Below are 22,399 nucleotides of genomic sequence, written 5' to 3'. Positions count from 1 at the left end.
GTGTATGTTGTCTGTGTACCAACATGCGTGACAAAGCTACTCCATAAACATGGATGTTGTTTTCTTTTGCTACCACAGGTGATACATTCATTTCATATGCATACCTAAGATATAAACTGTAACATTTCATATACATACTCCATAAATATGGATGTTGTTGTTCACAGGATTACAATGGCAGATGTTGTGTACAAACATGTTTCTGCTGCAGAACGCCATCATGTTCAACAACATACATCAAATATCTTAAAGAAGCAGATAAAATTCCCTAGAAAAGTCTAACTATGTATGCTGAGAATTGCGCTATCTGCTTGGATGTTGCAACCAGCAAAATGACGCCAAAGCCTTCAAGTCTGCAATACTTCATGAAGCTATTGGTAATGCTTGACCCATACTGGCACAGAGTATACCAGAGTTCCCAGCACGAAAGAGAGCACGAAGGTCGCTGCAGCATAGACAAAGGCTCTACCAACCTGTCCGCTGCTTCGCATAGCGTAGATTTCAGCAGCAAAAGTAGACACTGTGCTCAAGCAGCCGAGGAAACCAAACTGTATGCCATTAAGAACAGTTGTCGAATGCTTTGTATTCACCTACAGAAAGACCAAACCAATCAGAGAGATAGCAACACAATTTACATAAACCGTATAAACACATGCTTTAGCTATCATACCGCTTTGGCGGTCACAGCCAGTGATGCCATGATACCTGCAGCAAGAACATTGGCTACAAGTGTCCCAATGGGCAGCCATTTGAGGGATCTCTGTTTGCCGATTCCCTGGCCATTGAGCCTTGCCAAGTACCAGCGTAACCAAACGCCCGGAGGCGCAACCGAGCACCCCAACCATAGTACAGCGCCATCATCAAGATTGCGCACCTTTATTATGGCCAACACGATGCTCAGAACCCACACAAAAGAAAGCAAAATCATCATAACTGCTATAAGCACAAAATGTTTAGTCCTAGTGTTGACTTTCAGGTGCTCCCAGTTACATGTGCTTCCTATTGAACTATTTTCCTTGATGCATTTCAGGATCCAGCTTCGTAGGCGCTCACCTGTTTCGGCGCCCACCCTGATGGACTCATTGACGATGAACATTCCTGATTAGGTTAGTGTTGTTAATCATCAAAAGAATGATTTCCCTTGTGTCTATATTTAGCGTAACTAATTCTGGACTAATAGCACTTTATAGAAAATTATGATGAGGTACCTAATACTATGCCAGCTATGGCATATGCCCAATGGTCTTTGGAAGACATGCTAACCATCGCTTGATTCCACCCACTGAAGGTGGTAAGGCTTCCCATGTATCCGGTTGTGATTCCAACAATGAGATGTTCAGATATGTGCCGAATGTCTGTCTTAAAGATGATCCCAAACCAGGCCATCAGGAAGGATCCTAGCTGATGCACAAACATTTGGTCATTAACATGTGTCAGTATAGCCCAAATCCCTGGTGTTTTTTTACTTGAGCAGGTACAGGATAGAACATACCATGTTTGATGGAAGATCAAGGTACAACGGGCTTTGGTTGGAGGTGAGTGCCAGGCAGCCTGGGCCGAACAGCTTTTGGAGCCCATACCTTGTAAATACCTAATTTGGACATCAAAAACGTAATTACGGGAATGGAAAGGGATGGTACAACAGTAAATGTTTTCTGAATGCATGGGTTTAAAGTAAAAATGTCCCCTGAACTTTCATCGATCTTCCGCTGCATTTATGTACACTAAGGAAGATCACTTAGTAATTAACACCTAATAACAACAGTAGACAACGATTTGGAGAGTTACCCCAAATAATCCAAAGGCAGCTAAATGGATCAGGTAAGAAGCATAATCTAGCCTCCGAGAAAGCACATATTGTTCAACCTGCAGGAAAGCATAGACATGTTCATTTTAGCATCTATAGCACAACGTACAGCCTTGCAATAGTGCTAGACAGCATAATCATTTGACTGATAATTGCAAGCAATCACTCAACTCAAAGTACAATCTTGTACCTTGCCTGATGAGCTCTCGCCCTTTGGCTCCAGAGAAGACTCAGGTGCTGGCAGACCTGTGACATGTGAGCTGTAGCCATGGATTCGATTATCTCGGACAGGACCGAACTTATGTTGATCCAATGTATTTGCCATATCTTCATCGGCCTCATCTTCCAAGGCTAGCACTCGGTCACCACTGTCAATGACCTGAGCCAAAGCCGAGCTATCAGCATCACCTAGCAACTGGTCTGCTGACTGAAGGGAATGCCTCATTGAGTTCAGGATCGAGTCGCCCATCTCACGAGAGAGGCTGATGGATCCCCTTGAACTGGGCCTGCTACTTCTCCTGCTTAGCAGTGAGCCTGACCTAGCAGCCGAAGGATGGCCAGCGGAATCCATGGATTCACTTCTTACATAGCCCAGCCGATTCCCCTCAGAAACATGGCTCCTAGTTGAAGAGTCCTCCATCATGCAAGCTCGCTTTTCCAGCTAGCTACAAGAGATGTAAGAGCACTGCCACAGAAAAAGAGAGTAGTTTTTCAAAATGAATTGCCACCAATTTATGCCTCATAAAATCAGGAAGCAATAGGAACCAGACAATGAGCAGGACAAAGAGATAGATTGGGGGTATATTTGTTGGCTGAAGCTGGATCAATCACATAAAAAACATATTAGTACTGCACAAGGTCGTGGAAAATCTTTTTGAAAAATCACAAATTCCTTTCTGTAGTCAATCCCAACGAGTGCAAAACATATTAGTAGTGCCCAGCAAAGTTCAGAAAGTAAGAAAAAAAAAGTACCATGGCTCAAAATGTTAACAAAAGGTGAAAATAACACAGTTGCTGGTTATGTACTGATCAGTTTCTGAAGGGCACATAAAGAACTCTGAAAAAAGAATTCCTGGCACATACACATGGGGTACTGAACTAAAACTAACTATACTGAATTACTGATCAGTGGTCATACGCAGGGATAGGGTACTGAAAGTGAAAGCAACAACGACGAGCCAAGACAACAATAGCCAATCAGTGGGATCAAAATCCAAAAGAAGAGCCAAACTGTGGACCCACCACTAGAATTTAACTGAAGAGCTAACTAACCAGTGAAATAATTAAGTAGATAGGTGACAGCACCATTTCAATCAGCACGATGCTTAGCGAAACATGTGGCGTCTGCTAATTAGGCTGCTACTGGATAAACAAATGAATTTCCAGAAGAGAAGCTAGTGAAAAGGCGCTGGCCTTTTTGACATGGACACTAAACTAATGGTGAACCAGTCTAATCCCCCGGCGCCTTTAGCTGCCGAAGCGCACTCGCTTGGTCAAGGAAGGTGGGAGGGAGATCGGCGGGACCCCACGCCGCGCGCGTACCAGCCATCGCCGGTCGTTTTTCGCCGTCTCGGAGAAGGGTGGGCGCATCCTTCTACTCGTCTAAAGGTCGCGAGCCATGCCTGTATCTTACGGCTTCTTTGTCGATCGGATTTACCCATCTGCAGGAGCAGGAGAGAGAAAGGAGGATGTGAGGTGGAGAGAACCTGTTGGGGTTGAAGCTGACGGCGGAGGACGGCGGGCGGCTCGTGCGGAGGAGGTGAGCGCGCGTGGCCGGCGGTGAGTCGAGGTGGTCGTCTCCGTGCATACTCCTCATTTTTATAGGTGGAAGACGGAATCACGGGAGAACAGAGCCTGTGGCCGGACGGGAATGGAAATGGGTATGAACGGACTGTGTGGGGATGGCAATGGACGGCTCCGATCCGATCGGATCTTTTCATGACTCATGATTCTGCTTGCTGCTGAACGAGTGAAGACGGCCTCTAGAGCATCTCCCAGCTGCGAACCAACATGTAGTTAGATGGTTGGACAGTGGTATTCTAAGCCCATCAGGATTTAAGTCCTGATGCTCGCATTTCCGGCGATGTGCGTTTAGTGAAAGGAGACGTTCTATCGACTACGAGGCCCCTTTGGTGACTTCGTCAATCTCAAGATGATATGCCAGCTCAGTCTCTCGAAGATACTCATAGAGGTAGGGTATGCGTATGTGTTCATAGAAATGAGTGTATGCGCGTATATATGAGCGCATGCATCTGTACTGTGTTAAAAAAAACATCTCCCACGTCGTTCCATGAACGGACATTTTCAAATGTTTATGGATATCTGGGTCATTTAACGTTATTCCTCAATTATTTTTTATTTATGTGGTCCCTTTTTTCTTTACTGAGTTAAATTTTCTCAATCAGTAGCATTTTAAAGATATATTTAGTACTACAACAAATACAATCAGAAGCAATTTCATTGTATGTTCATCAAGTTTTATAATTAGCATCCGTGAAACAAACAAAAGGACTGATTGTTCGAACCGAATGACTCATTTTTGCGTTCGCATAGTTTGCAAAGATGCTCCTACCCTATTCTTGTGCAAACTTCGCCACATTGGGTTCCAAGTCACCAGTCTTCACACGCTTGGACTCACACGCTTGCTTGACCGCAAGCTTTTCCTCCTTGAGGTTCATCCTTTTCTTTTTTTGCATATTCATGAACGTGATAAACATCTTCGCGCTTTTCTTCTCCTTGGCCTTTGCCTCCTTTTCTTCAACATGATGTCCTCCCACTTGTGTGTTATCTTGGCCGCCACCCCTTCAAGCTTCTCCTTCGTTCTCGTGTTTCTTCTCGCTCGTCCTCGGCACATGGGTGGCCGGTGCAAGCCCTCCCCCATTTCATTGCTTGTTTCACTAACTTCATCCCCTTTAGTGATGGCGGTCTTGAAGGAATTGGCTATACCACTCCACTTGCTTTGCCATTCAACTTGCACCAACAATGAAGCATCATGAATGGCTTTGCCCTCGTTTTTGTTTACAATGCCATCGCTGTTGGGGAACGCAGTAATTTCAAAAAAAAAAATCCTACGATCACGCAAGATCTATCTAGGAGAAGCATAGCAACGAGCGGGAAGAGTGTGTCCACGTACTCTCGTAGACCGAAAGCGGAAGCGTTTTATCAACGCGGTTGATGTAGTCGTACGTCTTCACGATCCGACCGATCCTAGCACCGAACGTACGGCACCTCCGTGTTCAGCACACGTTCAGCTCGATGATGTCCCTCGTACTCTTGATCCAGTTGTGGCCGAGGAAGAGTTTCGTCAGCAAAGACGACGTGGCGACAGTGATGATGAAGTTACCGGCGCAGGGCTTCGCCTAAGCACTACGACGATATGACCGAGGTGTCTAACTGTGGAGGGGGGCACCGCACACGGCTAAAAGATCAACCTGTGTGTCCTAGGGTGCCCCCTCCCCACGTATATAAAGGAGGGAGGGAGGAGGAGGCCGGCCAAGGGTGGCGCGCCCAAGGGGGGAGTCCTACTCCAAGTAGGATTCGCCCCCCTTCCTATTCCTACAAGGAGAAGGGGGAAGGAGGAGGAGGAGAAGAAGGAAAGCCCTCCCCCCCAACCCTAGTCCAATTTGGATTGGGCTTGGGGGGCGCGCGCCTCCACCTGGCCGCCGCCTTCTCTCTTCCACTAGGGCCCATGAAGGCCATTATCCCCCCGGGGGGTTACAGTAACCTCCCGGTACTCCGGAAAATGCCCGAACCTATCCGAAATCATTCCGGTTTCCAAACATAACCTTCCAATATATCAATCCTTATGTCTCGACCATTTCGAGACTTCTCGTCATGTCCGTGATCTCATCCGGGACTCCGAACAAACTTCGATCATCAAAACACATAACTCATAATACAAATCGTCATCGAACGTTAAGCGTGCGGACCCTACGGGTTCGAGGACTATGTAGACATGACCGAGACACATCTCCGGTCAATAACCAATAGCGGAACCTGGATGCTCATATTGGCTCCTACATATTCTACGAACATCTTTATCGGTCAAACCGCATAACAACATACGTTGTTCCTTTTGTCATCGGTATGTTACTTGCTCGAGATTCGATTGTCAATATCATCATACCTAGTCCAATCCCGTTACCGATAAGTCTCTTTACTCGTTCCGTAATGCATCATCCCGCAACTAACTCATTAGTCACATTGCTTGCAAGGCTTATAGTGATGTGCATTACCGAGAGGGCCCAGAGATACCTCTCCGATACACGGAGTGACAAATCCTAATCTCGATCTATGCCAACCCAACAAACACCTTCAGAGACACCTGTAGAGCATCTTTATAATCACCCAGTTACGTTGTGACGTTTGATAGCACACAAGGTGTTCCTTCGGTATTCGGGAGTTGCATAATCTCATAGTCAGAGGAACATGTATAAGTCATGAAGAAAGCAATAGCAATAAAACTCAACGATCATAATGCTAAGCTAACGAATGGGTCTTGTCCATCACATCATTCTCTAATGATGTGATCCCGTTCATCAAATGACAACACATGTCTATGGTCAGGAAACTTAACCATCTTTGATTAACGAGCTAGTCTAGTAGAGGCATACTAGGGACACTTTGTTTTGTCTATGTATTCACACGTGTATCAAGTTTCTGGTTAATACAATTCTAGCATGAATAATAAACATTTATCATGATATATGGAAATAAAATAATAACTTTATTATTGCCTCTAGGGCATATTTCCTTCAGTCTCCCACTTGCACTAGAGTCGATAATCTAGTTCACATCGCCATGTGATTTAACACCAATAGTTCACATCTTTACCCATAGTTCACATCGCCATGTGACCAATACTCAAAAGGGTTCTACTAGAGTCAATAATCTAGTTCACATCGCTATGTGATTAACACCCAAGAGTAATAAGGTGTGATCATGTTTTGCTTGTGAGAGAAGTTTTAGTCTACGGGTCTGCCACATTCAGATCCGTATGTATTTTGCAAATTTCTATGTCTACAATGCTCTGCACGGAGCTACTCTAGCTAATTGCTCCTATTTTCAATATGTATCCAGATCAAGACTTAGAGTCATCCAGATTGGTGTCAAAGCTTGCATCGACGTAACTCTTTACGACGAACTCTTTTATCACCTCCATAACCGAGAAATATTTCCTTAGTCCTCTAAGGATAATTTTGACCGTTGTCCAGTGATCTACTCCTAGATCACTATTGTACTCCCTTGCCAAAATCATGCTAAGGTATACAATAGGTCTGGTACATAGCATGGCATACTTTATAGAACCTATGACTGAGGCATAGGAATGACTTTTCATTCTCTTTCTATTTTCTGCCGTTGTCGGGTTTTGAGTCTTTACTCAACTTCACACCTTACAACTCAGGCAAGAACTCCTTCTTTGACTGATCCATTTTGAACTTCTTCAAAATCTTATCAAGGTATGTATTCATTGAAAGTCTTATCAAGCGTGTTGATCTATCTTTATAGATCTTAATGCCTAATACGTAAGTAGCTTTACTGAGGTCTTTCTTTGAAAGAATCCTTTCAAACACTCATTTATGCTTTCCAGAAAACTCTACATCATTTCCCATCAACAATATGTCATTCACATATATTTATCAGAAAGGCTGTAGTTCTCCCACGTACTTTCTTATAAATAAAGGCTTCACCAAAAGTCTGTATAAAACCATATGCTTTGATCACTTTATCAAAGCGTATATTCCAACTCCGAGATGCTTGCACCAGTCCAAGATCGCTGGAGCTCCTTTAGGATTGACAAAACCTTCTTGTTGCATCATATACAACTCTTCTTTAAGAAATCCATTAAGGAATGCAGTTTTGACATCCTTTTGCCAGATTTCATAAAATGTGGCAATTGCTAACATGATTCGGAGAGACTTAAGCATCGCTACGAGTGAGAAAATCTTATCATAGTCAACACCTTGAACTTGTCGAAAACTTTTTGCGACAATTCGAGCTTTGTAGATAGTAACACTACTATCAGCGTCCGTCTTCCTCTTGAAGATCCATTTATTCTCAATGGCTCACCGATCATTGGGCAAGTCAATCAAAGTCCATACTTTGTTCTCATACATGGATCCCATCTCAGATTTCATGGCCTTAAGCCATTTCACGGAATCTGGGCTCATCATCGCTTCCTCATAGTTTGTAGGTTCGTCATGGTCTAGTAACATGACTTCCAGAAAGGATTACCGTACCACTCTGGTGCGGACCATACTCTGGTTGACCTACGAGGTTCGGTAGTAACTTGATCTGAAGTTTCGTGATCATCATCATTAGCTTCCTCACTAATTGGTGTATGAATCACTGGAACTGATTTCTGTGATGAACTACTTTCCAATTCGGGAGAAGGTACAATTACCTCATCAAGTTCTACATTCCCCCCACTCACTTCTTTCGAGAGAATTACTTCTTCTCTAGAAAGGATCCATTCTTAGCAACGAATATCTTGCCTTCGGATCTGTGATAGAAGGTGTACCCAACAGTTTCCTTTGGGTATCCTATGAAGACACATTTCTCCGATTTGGGTTCGAGCTTATCAGGTTGAAATTTTTTCACATAAGCATCACAGCCCCAAACTTTAAGAAATGACAGCTTAGGTTTCTTGCTAAACCACAGTTCATATGGTGTCGTCTCAACGGATTTAGATGGTGCCCTATTTAACGTGAATGCAGCTGTCTCTAATGCATAACCCCAAAACGATAGTGGTAAATCGGTAAGAGACATCATAGATCGCACCATATCTAATAAAGTACGGTTATGACGTTCGGACACACCATTACGCTGTGGTGTTCCAGGTGACGTGAGCTGCGAAATTATTCCACATTGTTTCAAATGAAGGCCAAACTCGTAACTCAAATATTCGCCTCCGCGATCAGATCGTAGAAACTTTATTTTCTTGTTACGATGATTCTCAACTTCACTCTGAAATTCTTTGAACTTTCCAAATGTTTCAGACTTGTGTTTCATTAAGTAGATATACCCATATCTGCTCAAATCATCTGTGAAGGTCAGAAAATAACGATACCCGCCGCGAGCCTCAACACTCATCGGACCACATACATCGGTATGTATTATTCCCAATAAGTCAGTGGCTCGCTCTATTGTTCCGGAGAACGGAGTCTTAGTCATCTTGCCCATGAGGCATGGTTCGCAAGCATCAAATGATTCATAATCAAGTGATTCCAAAAGTCCATCCGCATGGAGTTTCTTCATGCGCTTTACACCAATATGACCTAAACGGCAGTGCCACTAGTATGTTGCACTATCATTATCACCTTTGCATCTTTTGGCATCAATATCATGAATATGTGTATCACTACGATCGAGATTCAATAAACCATTCACCTTGGGTGTATGACCACAGAAGGTTTTATTCATGTAAACAGAATAACAATTATTTTTTGACTTAAATGAATAACCGTATTGCAATAAACATGATCCAATCATATTATGCTCAACGCAAACACCAAATAGCATTTATTTTAGGTTCAACACTAATCCCAAAGGTAAAGGGAGTGTGAGATGGTGATCTTATCAACCTTGGAATCATTTCCAACACACATCGTCACCTCGCCCTCAACTAGTCTTTGTTCATTTTGTAACTCATGTTTCGAGTTATTAATCATAGCAACTGAACCAGTATCAAATACCCAGGGGCTACTATGAACACTAGTAAAGTACACATCAATAACATGTATATCATACATACTTTTGTTCACTTTGCCATCCTTCTTATTCGCCAAGTATTTGGGGCAGTTCCGCTTCCAGTGACCATTTCCTTTGCAGTATAAGCACTTAGTTTTACGCTTGGGTCTAGCTTTGGGCATCTTCATGGGAGTGGCAACTTGCTTGCCATTCTTCTTGAAGTTCCCTTTCTTTCCCTTGCCCTTTTACTTGAAACTAGTGGTCTTGTCAACCATCAACATTTGATGCTTTTCTTGATTTCTACCTTCGTCGATTTCATCATCACGAAGAGCTCGTGAATCTTTTTCGTCATCTCTTGCATATTATAGTTCATCACGAAGTTCCAGTAACTTGGTGATAGTGGCTAGAGAACTCTGTCAATCACTATCTTATCTGGAAGATAAACTCCCACTTGATTCAAGCGATTGTAGTGCTCAGACATTCTGAGCACATGCTCACTGGTTGAGCTATTCTCCTCCATCTTGTAGGCAAAATACTTGTCAGAGGTCGCATACCTCTTGACTCGAGCATGAGTCTGAAATACCAATTTCAGCTCTTGGAACATCTTATATGCTCCTTGTCGTTCAAAATGTTTTTGAAGTCCCGGTTCTAAGCCGTAAAGTATGGCGCACTAAACTATCAAGTAGTCATCATACCGAGCTTGCCAAAAATTCATAACGTCTGCATCTGCTCCTGCAATAGGTCGGTCACCTAGCGGTGCATCAAGGACATCATTCTTCTGTGCAGTAATGAGGATAATCCTCACATCACGGACCCAGTCCGCATCATTGCTACTATCATCTTTCAACTTATTTTTCTCTAGGAACATATCAAAAATAAAACAGGGGAGCTATAGATCTACAACATAGATATGCAAAAACTATCAGGACTAAGTTCATGATAAATTAAAGTTCAATTAATCATATTAATTAAGAATACCCACTTAGATAGACATCCCTCTAGTCATCTAAATGATCACGTGATCCATATCAACTAAACCATGTCCGATCATCACGTGAGATGGAGTAGTTTTCAATGGTGAACATCACTATGTTGATCATATCTACTATATGATTCACGCTCGACCTTTCGGTCTCAGTGTTCCTAGGCCATATCTGCATATGCTAGTCTCGTCAAGTTTAACCCGAGTATTTTGCGTGTGCAAAACTGGCTTGCACCCGTTGTATGTCAACGTAGAGCTTATCACACCCGATCGTCACGTGGTGTCTCGGCACGACGAACTGTAGCAACGGTGCATACTCAGGGAGAACACTTATACCTTGAAATTTAGTGAGAGATCATCTTATAATGCTACCGCCGTACTAAGCAAAATAAGATGCATAAAGGATAAACATCACATGCAATCAAAATAAGTGATATGATATGGCCATCATCATCTTGTGCCTTTGATCTCCATCTCCAAAGCACCGTCATGATCACCATCGTCACCGGCTTGACACCTTGATCTCCATAGTAGCATCGTTGTCGTCTTGCCAACTATTGCTTCAACGACTATCGCTACCGCTTAGTGATAAAGTAAAGCAATTACATGGCGATTGCATTTCATACTGTCGTGGAATTATCACGTCAGATGTCCTCGTGCAAGGACTTAGTCGTGGAGCCATCGCAGCTAGGAAGCTTAAAGGGGTTAAGCGGGACAAAGGACACGAGGATTATACTGGTTCGGCCCCTTACAGTGAAGGTAAAAGCCTACGTCCAGTTGAGGTTGTATTGATTCGGGTTTCGACGACCAGGAGCTAAACCGCCCTGCCTGGTTATCGATTTGATCTTACTTGTCCCTGAACCGCCGCCGGGTCGTCCCTTTATATAGAGAGGTTGACGCCCAGCGGCTCTCAGAGTCCCGGCCGGCTTATAACAGTGTCCGGCTCGGACTCTTAACTATTCTTGCCTTACACTACAAGTTTCACCATAACAGCGGTTTATCACTACGGGCCTTAAGCCATCTCCGGGTCTTAAGCCCATTACTGACCCGCCGTCCTCAAGCTTGGTACTGGGCTTCACGTGATGACCATTATGACGTAACCCGGCCCCTCCTGGGCGGGTGACTCTAATGGTTATATCCTCAACATTAGGCCCCAGATTGATTTGAACCGGTTCATGTCAATCTTCAATCCCTTTAAGAGAAAATCTTCCGGCTTTTGCTTGTGCGAAGGTTATAACCCGCCGTGACGTCATCTTCTGGATTCCTGGTAACCTGCCATGACGTCATCTTCCATTAAACTCATTTTTTATTCTGTCATATCCCAACGGATCTTATCTTAATAACCATCCTGAGAATCGAGGCGTTTCTGCGGCATGATAATCATGTCTCCAGCCTCCTCATTTCTCGCGCCCATTTATGAGCCGTCCCTTATAAATAGGCCCGACCCATAGGCCTTCGTCACTTCTCGATCCCTCGTCTTCCTCCTCTGACGCCCCAGAGCTCGAGCTCCGCCGCCGCCGCCGCGCCCCTTGTCTTCCTCAACCTCGTCCGCTGCATCACCCTGAACTGGTCCAGAGAAACGGCGGCAACCTCCGCAGCTCATCAGCGCCAGTAAGTTCTTGCCACTCCATACAGTAGATTCGCATTAGGGTTCTGTCGTTCTCCCCTGTTCTTCGTAGTTCATCTCGAGTTCTTCACAGTTGTTCCACTGCGGCCTCTTTTGATCCGGAAAGTAGGATAGAACTCCTGCGGTAGTGGTGTAAGGGCATATTTATCCCTAAGATGTTTTGGTGATTGATGACAATGCTTTTGCGGACTAATCGTGTGCGTTGAGTGTTTTTCAGAGATTCATTCTTTTGGGCACGAGACGATTTCCTCCCCTCGGAGCTTAAAGCGAAGACGGTGTAGTCCTTTCGGATTAGTTTGGTGGACTAGTTTCATAGGGATCACCGTACTATCAAGAGGGGGTCCGTTTTGGAAAGGCTAGGGCGGAATCATCACATAAACTTCCTTTGCCCCTCCCTCCGAGCCTTTCCGTTTCGATGATGGGCTTGGTTCTCCTTTCTTTGTGCCCTCTCTGGTCCCAGCGGTAGTACCGCGGGCCAGAGCGGTAGTACCGCTTGGGTGGTACAAGCGGTAGTACCGCTCCGGAGCGGTAGTACCGCCCAGAGCAGTAGTACCGCTAGTAGCTCCGTGTGTGTGCTATCTCTGGTCCCAGCGGTAGTACCGCGGGACGGAGCGGTAGTACCGCTTGGGTGCCACAAGCGGTAGTACCGCTCTGGGCGCGGTAGTACCGCTCCAGAGCAGTAGTACCGCTGGTGGCCCCAAGCCGTAGTACCGCTCTGGTCTCGTGCTAGTACCGCCTCGATTCGAGGCCTCTTTTTCCGTGTCGGGTTTTACGGTACTGGCCGCGGCTGTGGGGGGCCGTAGTACCGCTCCTGTGCGGTAGTACCGCCCTCCCTCCGCGGTAGTACCGCTGTGGACCAAGCGGTAGTACCGCGCTCTTGGGTGGTAGTACCGCTTATTGTTGCAAGCGGTAGTACCGCTAGCACAGCGGTACTACCGCTCTCTTCGGGGCAGAGGGGGGGTAACGGTTGGTTTGTTCCCCCCACTATATAAAGGGGTCTTCTTCCCCAAAATTGACTTACCTCTTCCCCCAAAAGCTCCATTGTTGCTCCAAGCTCCATTTTCGCCCGATCTCTCTCCCTAGCCAATCAAACTTGTTGATTTGCTCGGGATTGGTTGAGAAGGCCACGATCCACACTTCCACCAAGAGAAATTTGATTCCCCCCACTTATCCCTAGCGGATCTTGTTACTCTTGGGTGTTTGAGCACCCTAGACGGTTGAGGTCACCGCGAAGCCATAGTCCATTGTGGTGAAGCTTTGTGGTGTCGTTGGGAGCCTCCAATTAAGTTGTGGAGATTGCCCCAACCTTGTTTGTAAAGGTTCGGTCGCCGCCTTCAAGGGCACCAATAGTGGAATCACGACATCTCGCATTGTGTGAGGGCGTGAGGAGAATACGGTGGCCCTAGTGGCTTCTTGGGGAGCATTGTGCCTCCACACCGCTCCAACGGAGACGTACTTCCCCTCAAAAGGAAGGAACTTCGGTAACACATCCTCGTCTCCACCGGCTCCACTCTTGGTTATCTTGTTCCTTTACTTTCGCTAGTTTACTTGTGTTATTTCTCTTACTTGCTTGCGTGCTTGTTGTCGTTGCATCATATAGGTTGCTCACTTAGTTGCATATCTAGACAACCTATTTTGATGCAAAGTTTAATTTGGTAAAGAAAAGCTAAAAATTGTTAGTTGCCTATTCACCCCCCTCTAGTCAACTAAATCGATCCTTTCAATTGGTATCAGAGCCTCGTCTCTTTATTAAGGACTTTACCGTCCAAAGAGTATGGTTGACGTCGTAGACGGTGCGGAGGAGCACTCCGGTGAGAATCCTGTCTCGTCTACGGGAGATGGGGGAACCGCGGTCTCTCGTGAGGAATTCAATGTGGCGTTGGACACATTGAAAACCTCCATGACGACCAAGGTCGAAAGCATGTTGAATAAATTCTTAGAAGGGCTTAAACTTACAACCGCACCGTTGAAAGTGGGTGATCCCGCTAACAAGGTGACGGATGCTACCTCCGACAAGGGGGAAGCTTCGAGCGAGAAGGCTCCTTGTTCTAGTGATAAAAATGGGACCGTCATCTTTGCCCATGTGGAACCTCCACCCGTCTATGGTGGACCGCTTCCTTCCACTCATTTGAATCATGCCGGCCCGGCCCCTAAGATTGAGAAGAATGTAGATTTTGATTCTTGGGTCTATCGTTTTAAGCGTCATTTAAATCATGTGAACACTAACCTTTGGAGAATCATTGAAGAAGGCTTTTATCCGCATGACCGAAGCAACTTCACTCCTAGAGAAGTTGTGGATCATCAATTCAATGAGAATGCTCTCTTCATCATCCAAGAAGCAATCCCGCCCGAAGATCTTCCTCATCTCCGGCCTTACACCGTGGCCAAAGATGCTTGGCTCCAAGTTGTTTCCCTCTATCGGGGAAGCGCAAGCATTCAACGCTCCAACTATGAAGTGGTGCAAGATGAAGCCGACGAGTTTGCAATGAAAGAAGATGAAGAACCTCGTGAGCTTTTTCGGAGAGTGACCAAACTCACGGTCTCTCTCCGAGATCATGGAAGTAAGGACACGGATGACAATTGGATCAAGCGCAAATTCCTCAAGGCAATGATGCCCTACCACAAAGCCATGTCCTCTGTAATTCGTCAAAGGCCGGACTTCCACACTTTGTCATCAAGTGAAGTGTTGGATGAGCTTGTTGCTATGAGCATCTTGGACAAGACCGCCGACAATGCGGTTCTTCGCTCTCAAAGAGTAAAGAAGCCCAACCTTGCTCTAAAGGCCAAGGCTAGTATGGAGGAAGAGGATGAAGAGGAAGAAGAGGAGGGCAACCTCGAAGATACGAAGTATGCCTATCATGAACACATGGCTCTTGCTTCAAGACAATTTTGGAGCAAGAAGAACACGAGGCCAAACTTCAACAAAAGCAACTCAAGTGGCGCAAAGGGCAAGCAACGGATGAGGACTTACTTCAATTGTGGCAATGTGAGCCACTTTGTTGCGGAGTGCCCTTACGAGAAGAGGGAAGACAATGGTGGCAAGCTCATTAGAAAAGACAAGGCCAAGTCGTTCCCCAACAAGAGCAACTTCACCAAGAAGACTCCCTTCAAGGCGTTGGTGGTTCAAGAAGAGTACAATGAGGATGATGACGATGATGAAGATAGTGAGTCGGCTGCCATGGCCTCCGTTGCCGTTGCAAAGACTCCACGGGTGTCTCTCTTCGACTCACCCAATGAGAACATCACCGCCAAGTGCCTCATGGCTAAAGCCACCAATAAGGTAACCTCCAACATCAAAACTACCATCATTAATCATCCTTCTTCGACGGATAGCATTGATGAACATGAGGGAACAAATGTGGAGGAAAATGAGTTTGAGATCTTTATGAGTAAACTCAAGGGTAATCCAAGAAGCACTTCGTTGCTCTCTTGGAACAACTTGGTGAAGCCAATGACATGATCGAGGCTCACGAAGATACCATCTCTAAGATGGAGGGGCATAGTCGTGACTATGCCGATGAGATTTCGGATCTTTCCAATGCTCTTGACAAAGAGCGTGGTCTTCGTTTGGCTCTTGAGGAGTCATACAACGATGATCATGCTAAGTTAAAGAAGGATCTTGATCATGCTCTTGTTGTGTCTCGTGTGCTAAACTTCGAGAAGGCAAAACTTGGGGTTGATCTTGCTAGACTCAAAGAGGAGTTTGGCATTCTCGACAAGGCTCACAAAGTCTTGAAGGGTGTTCATGCTAGCCTCAAGGAGTCTCATGATCAACTCCAAGTGAAGCTAACAAAGGAGAAAGCCACCTTTCCTCATATGGTGTTAATTGATAATGCAAATGCTACTAACCCGTGTTGTGAGCATGTGCATCTTGTTGAGGAAAATGCTAAGCTAAAGGAGCAACTTGAGAAAGGCCTCATGTCATGCATACAAGGTGAGAAGAACCTCAACGACCTCTTGAGCAATCAAAAGGAAGTTGTGGCCAAGGAGGGGATTGGGTTCGCACCCAATCCCAAGAACAAGAAGACGAATGACAAGACCAAGCGACCTCCTCCTCTCAAGCAAACTTTTGTGAAGGAGGGAGAGGGTGCTTCCAAGGAGAAGAAGAACAATGCGAAGGGTGGAGGTGTCAAGAAGAGCAATGCCACTCCTTCCAACAAAGCCCGCGACTTTAATCCTTCTTATGTGTTATGCCGTGCTAGTGATGGGCATGTTTATGCCAAATTCGTTGGTTCTCCTCATGAGTACATTGAATGGTCTATTTGGGTTCCTAAGACCCTTGTTGCTAACATCAAAGGACCCATTACAAAATGGGTACCTAAAGCCAAGCATTGATCTCTTGTAGGTGTTTGCTTCCGGTGGGGGATCATGGTTGCTCGATAGTCGAGCTACAAATCATATGACCGGAAGCAAGGACTTGGTGGTGGACGTGCACAAGAATCCATCTATGCCCACCAATGTCGAGTGGGGTGATGCCTCGTCTTCTAAGGTATTGGGACTCGACAAAGTTGCCATTTCTCATGATCTCACGATCGAGAAGGTCATGCTAGTTGAGTCCCTTGCATACAATTTACTTTCCGTTCGTCAACTTGCTATCATGGGCTTTGCCACCTTCTTTGATATTGATACCGTGGCCCTCTTGTGGAGCAAGACTCTTAAAGTAGCCTTTGTTGGGCATGTCGAGAACGGTCTCTATGTGATTAACTTTTCGGAGCAACCCACTAAGACCGCGACATGCCTAATGGCTAAAGTTGACGTGGGGTGGCTGTGGCATCGCCGTTTAGCCCATGTCAATATGAGATCTTTGCAAAGTCTTCTCAAGGGGGACCATGTCCGTGGACTAACGAACGTTAGTTTTGCCAAAGATCGTGCTTGCAGTGCTTGTATCGAAGGAAAGCTTCATGAGAAGGCTCACCCTCCCACGACTCTTATTTACTCGAAGAGGCCGTTGGAGCTCCTTCATTTGGATCTCTTTGGGCCTCCATCCTTTGATAGTCTTGGGGGTAGAAAGTACTGCTTGGTAATTGTGGATGATTATTCTAGATACACGTGGGTGTATTTCTTCAAGAGGAAGAGTGAGACCCAACAAACAGTCATTGACTTTGCAAATGAAGCCCAACGTCAACACAATACAAAGATCTTGACAATAAGAAGTGACAACGGCACCGAATTCAAGAACTACACCTTGGATGAGTTTCTCAGTGATGAGGGGATCAAGCATCAATATTCCGCACCTTACACCCCTCAACAAAATGGTGTTGCGGAGAGGAAGAATCGGACGTTGATGGATGCGGCAAGGACCATGATGGCGGAGTTCAAGTCTCCATACAACTTTTGGGCCGAAGCCATCAATACCGCGTGTCATGCTTCAAATCGGCTCTATCTTCGCAAAGGTTTGAACAAGACTCCATATGAGATCCTCACCGGTAACAAGCCCAACCTCAAGTACTTTCGGGTGTTCGGGTGTAAGTGTTTCATTCTCAAGAAAGGTGTTCGTTTGTCTAAATTTGAGACTAGAGCTCATGAGGGCATATTTGTTGGTTATGCTACAAACTCCCATGCTTACCGTGTTCTCAATAAGTCCACGGGACTTATTAAGGAGACGTGTAACGTGGAGTTTGATGAAAATAACGGCTCCCAAGTGGAGCAAAGTGGTACTTGTGATGTAGGTGATGAAATTCCTCCCCAAGCCATAAGAAGAATGGGTATTGGTTATATCCTACCCATTGAGGAACCCCTTGTGGCCGAAGGAGAAGGACAATGCTCCACTCAAGTGGAACCATCACCAACCCAAGACCCACACGCTTCCGAAGAACAAAGTGAAGGCCCTCAACCTCATGAACAAGATCAAGGGCAAGATCAACCTCAAGATGGTGGTGATCCACCAAATGATGCCCAAGGTCAAGTTCTTCCCCTCGAGCTAGTTCAAGATCAAGAACAAGCTCAAGACGATGCTCAAGATGATCAAGTTACCCCTCCTCACTTCACTTCCGAGGAGGAATTGGAGCGTCGTGCCACTAAGATCGCTTCCAAGCTCACCACCAAAGGTCATCTCATGGAGAATGTGGTTGGAAGCCTAAGAAAGGGGGTAAGCACTCGCAGACAATTAGCAAACTATTGTGAACATCATGCGTTTGTTTCTTGTGTCGAACCCCAAAAGGTTTATGAAGCGCTTGAGGACCCGGATTGGCTCAACGCCATGCATGAAGAACTCAACAACTTCGAACATAACCAAGTGTGGAAGTTAGTGCCAAGGCCAACCGGGAATCATAATGTCATTGGAACCAAGTGGATATTCAAGAACAAGCAAGACGCTCATGGAATCATTGTTCGCAACAAGGCTCGTCTAGTGGCACAAGGCTACTCCCAAGTCGAGGGTATCGACTACGGTGAAACTTTTGCCCCCGTTGCTCGCCTTGAATCTATTCGTTTGTTGATTGCTTATGCTTCTCATCATAATTTCACTTTGCAACAAATGGATGTGAAGAGTGCCTTTCTTAATGGTCCCATAAATGAGTTGGTATATGTCAAACAACCCCCCGGGTTCGAAGATCCCTATTTCCCCGATCATGTGTATCAACTCCACAAGGCGCTCTATGGCCTTAAACAAGCCCCACGTGCGTGGTATGAGCATCTTACGGAGTTGTTACAAGATCGTGGATTCGAAATCGGGAAAATCGACCCCACTCTTTTTACTAAGAAGGTCAAAGGGGAGTTGTTTGTGTGCCAACTATATGTTGATGATATTATTTTTGGTTCCCCTAACAAAGCTTTCAATGAAGAATTTGCCGCTCTCATGACCTCAAAGTTCAAGATGTCTATGATGGGAGAGTTGAAGTTCTTTCTCGGATTCGAAATCAAACAAAGAAGAGAAGGAACCTTCATCAACCAAGCCAAATACACTCAATACATGCTAAAGAGATTCAAGCTAAGTGATGTCAAGCCGGCTTCCACTCCAATGCCCACCAAGTGCCAACTTGACATTGATCCCAATGGTAAAGCGGTGGATCAAAAGGTATATCGCTCTATGATTGGATCCTTGCTTTACCTTTGTGCATCTAGACCGGATATCATGTTGAGTGTGGGAATATGTGCACGGTTTCAAGCCGCACCTAAGGAAAGCCACTTTGTGGCGGTCAAGTGAATCTTTCGATATTTGGCTCATACCCCAAACTTTGGCCTATGGTACCCAAGAGGAGCAAACTTCAAGCTTGTAGGTTTTTTGGACTCCGATTGGGCGGGAGACAAAGTGGATAGGAAGTCCACTTCCGGAGGGTGCCAATTTCTTGGTTGCTCTTTGGTAAGTTGGTCCTCCAAAAAGCAAAGTTGTGTGTGTCTCTCGTCCACCGAAGCGGAGTATGTGGCGGCCGGAAGTTGTTGTGCATAACTTTTATGGATGAGGCAAACTTTAAAGGATTACGGTGTCATTTGTGACAAAGTGCCTCTTTGGTGTGACAATGAAAGTGCTATCAAGATTTCTCTCAACCCGGTGCAACACTTCAAGACAAAGCATATTGAGATTCGGTATCACTTCATCCGGGATCATATTAGGCGAGGAGAGATCGAGCTCAACTATGTCAACACTCATGATAACCTTGCAGATATTTTCATGAAGCCATTGGATGAAGCAAGATTTCGCGAGTTAAGGCATGAGCTAAATATCATTGATTCGAGCAATGTGGTTTGAATCTTTGCACACCCCTCACATTCATTGTGCTTTCTTGTCTAGGTGTAGGCATGGACGTAGGGGGAGTGTTGTTCTCTCAATGAACTTTCCCTCCCCCCACAATGCATAAAATGATCTCACTCTTTCACATTAGCCATTTTTGATGGTACTTGTGCTTCATAGACGAGCTTTGGTCATGGGCCCAAGGATAATTCTTCGCGGTGCCATACCAAGTGACTCAAACATAGGTGGCCTCGGCCACCGCCCTCTCGTATAGAGGTGTGTGATTCTTGTTCTCTTGCTAGTGCTCTTGTTGGTCTTCTTGCCGTTGTTTCTCGTCTTTCGTTTTGCACCATGTGTGTAGAGTCTGGTTTGTGTTGCGTTGGGCGGTACTACCGTTGTGAAGGAGCGGTACTACCGCTGGAGCGGTACTACCGCTCAACAGAGCGGTACTACCGCTTATTCGGCTAAGCGGTACTACCGCCCCTCACCACGGTACTACCGCTGAGGGGCGGGGCCAGGGGGTTAAGTCGTGGGCAGGGGTGGTTTCCTCCACCCCATACCCATTTGCTTCGTCCCCTGGTTCCTCTTCCTCTCTCCAGCCATCTCGCCGTGGGAAGGCTCCGGCGGCCCTCCGTCTCCGGACCATTCCTCTCCATTTCCTTCGGTGGAGTCGATCCCCACCTCGTCCTCTTGCCATGGATGCCGGTATTGCCCCCGTTCCTCTTCTCTTCGTGTCTAGTTTTCAGATCTTGCGTTTTAGGGGCAATAGTAGTTGCATCTCTAGATTTTTGGCCAAATCTAGGCTTGAGTAGGGTGGAGAAGGCAACTAGACTCTTTGGATTGATGTTTGGTAGGTTTATTTTTGAATTTGGCATCCCCGGTAGTGCCGGATCTGACCACGGCAGTAGGGATCCGCCGTGCCCCGTCTCGAGCGGTACTACCGCCCATATGGCACGGTACTACCGCTGGAGCGGTACTACCGCTCCACGGAGCGGTACTACCGCTTATGTGGATAAGCGGTACTACCGCTGGATGCCCAGTTCCATTGTTTCCTACCACATGTTGATCCATCTTTGTTGTGTTTATTTGGTTTTGATCGTTTCTATTGGTTGTTTCTTGTGTCCGTGTGTTTGGTTCCAGGTGATGAACATCCTGAGCAGCAAGTCCGTCGTGTCAACCCCGGGCGTTCAACGTCGAAGCGGTACCTCTCATCTGAGACTGCAGGTGGTTCTTCCAGTGCTGCACAACCGGCAGGGGGTGCTTCCTCAAGTGCTAATCCTCCTCGCACGAAGAATATTGCCAGCCGACCAAAGCCAAGTGGCAGGAAAGTGACTGAGATGTCTAGCAGGGAATTCTGGGACAAGCGTCGGCACAACCCCTATGAGGAAGAACAAGAACCCAATCTTGTCAACCGCCCGTTCTGGAACCGGTTTCAGTATTCCACATACTTTGATGTGATCAAAGCTAAGAAGAATCTCTTTGTCAATGTTCATTCCATCAACACGGATGCTATGGAGAAGGACCCTGAGTACTTTGGTGATGCTCTACAGATGTGCTCTCAGTTGAACATTTCTCAGGATCATGCAGTTCAACAAGGACTTTGATGCAGATTTGCTGGCACAGTTCTTTGCCACTGTTCACCTAGGGACTGACGCAGACAGGACTCTGACTTGGATGACAAATGGAAAGGTGCTAGCTGTCAAGTGGCAGGCCTTCATGGGGCTGCTTGAGGTGGAAGATCAAGGGCTTGAGACTCCAGTTGGTTTTCGTCCTCACCAGAATACCACCTCCACTCACAAGCAAGCCCTCTGGCCCTACTGTACTCGGAAGGTCCACCCTGAGACCAGGAAGGAAACCTATGAGTTGTCTACCTATTTGGACATCCTTCACCGCATCTTCCGCGAGACTCTCTTCCCTCGTATTGGGAATCTGGACATGGTGCACTCTTACCTTGTGGACATGCTTCTCTTCTGCCAGCGTGAAAAGGACGCAAACACCGGCGAGTCTCTGGACATCTCTCATGTCATGTGGTCTGAGCTTTTGGCGGCCGTCTCTGAGCGCAAGTGCCCAATTTATGGTCCGTTCATCATGTTGCTTATTGAGAGGGCCTGGAGACGTACCTATCCTGATGAGCAGCTGGAGACTGGAGAGTTGGTCTCTCATGAGATCAAGCGTCTGAGGAAGAAGGATAATTGGGGTAGATCTGGAGCTCCATCTTCTGCTGCTGCCATGGAGACCGAGGACGAGGCTGATGCCGGGGATGATGATGAGGAGTATGTGCCACCTGGGACAGAGCCTTCTGCAGCAGAGCCCTCTTGGGCAAAGAAGCTGAAACACAAGATGAAGAAGCTGTTCTGCATGGAGTCTCATGGTCAGTACATGACTCATGTGGCTGAGAAGAAGGCAAGAGGACGACACAAGGAGCTGATGCGTCAGATGGGTGCAACAGTCACCAGCGGCTCAGAGGGTCAGATTACTGAGGAGGAGGAGTGGATCCAGCAGCACTGTCCATGGACCGACTCAGATGTCGAGCAGTTTCCGGGCGCGGACGGCAGTGCAGATGATCACGCAGAGTCCTGATGTTTGAGATCCTCAGCATGCTCTCACCTGGAGCCGTAGGTTAGC

General features: G+C 46.2%; 1 protein-coding gene across 3 annotated transcripts; it reads right to left on the bottom strand.

Moving 5' to 3' along the window:
* Nucleotides 1–112: 112 nt before the first annotated feature.
* On the bottom strand, nucleotides 113–3,833 carry LOC109779973 (uncharacterized). Of its 3 annotated transcripts, none has more exons than XM_020338570.4 (7): nucleotides 3,514–3,833; nucleotides 1,998–2,492; nucleotides 1,789–1,866; nucleotides 1,493–1,591; nucleotides 1,209–1,401; nucleotides 671–1,098; nucleotides 113–590 (listed from the first exon to the last, which is right to left on the bottom strand). In XM_020338570.4, the coding sequence occupies exons 2-7, from the start codon at nucleotides 2,448–2,450 to the stop codon at nucleotides 372–374; spliced, it is 1,470 nt and encodes a 489-aa protein (XP_020194159.1). In that variant the 5' UTR covers nucleotides 2,451–2,492; nucleotides 3,514–3,833; the 3' UTR covers nucleotides 113–371. The 3 variants fall into 3 exon arrangements, with proteins under 3 accessions (XP_020194159.1, XP_073352992.1, XP_045090937.1); XM_073496891.1 differs by having other exon boundaries at nucleotides 706–1,098; nucleotides 3,514–3,795; XM_045235002.2 differs by lacking the exon at nucleotides 3,514–3,833 and adding an exon at nucleotides 2,780–2,890.
* Between the last annotated feature and the right edge of the window lie 18,566 nt (nucleotides 3,834–22,399).

The sequence above is a fragment of the Aegilops tauschii genome, chromosome 1 (genome assembly GCF_002575655.3).
Source record: "Aegilops tauschii subsp. strangulata cultivar AL8/78 chromosome 1, Aet v6.0, whole genome shotgun sequence".
NCBI lineage: Eukaryota > Viridiplantae > Streptophyta > Magnoliopsida > Poales > Poaceae > Aegilops > Aegilops tauschii.
This window is presented reverse-complemented; position numbering and strand designations above follow the sequence as displayed.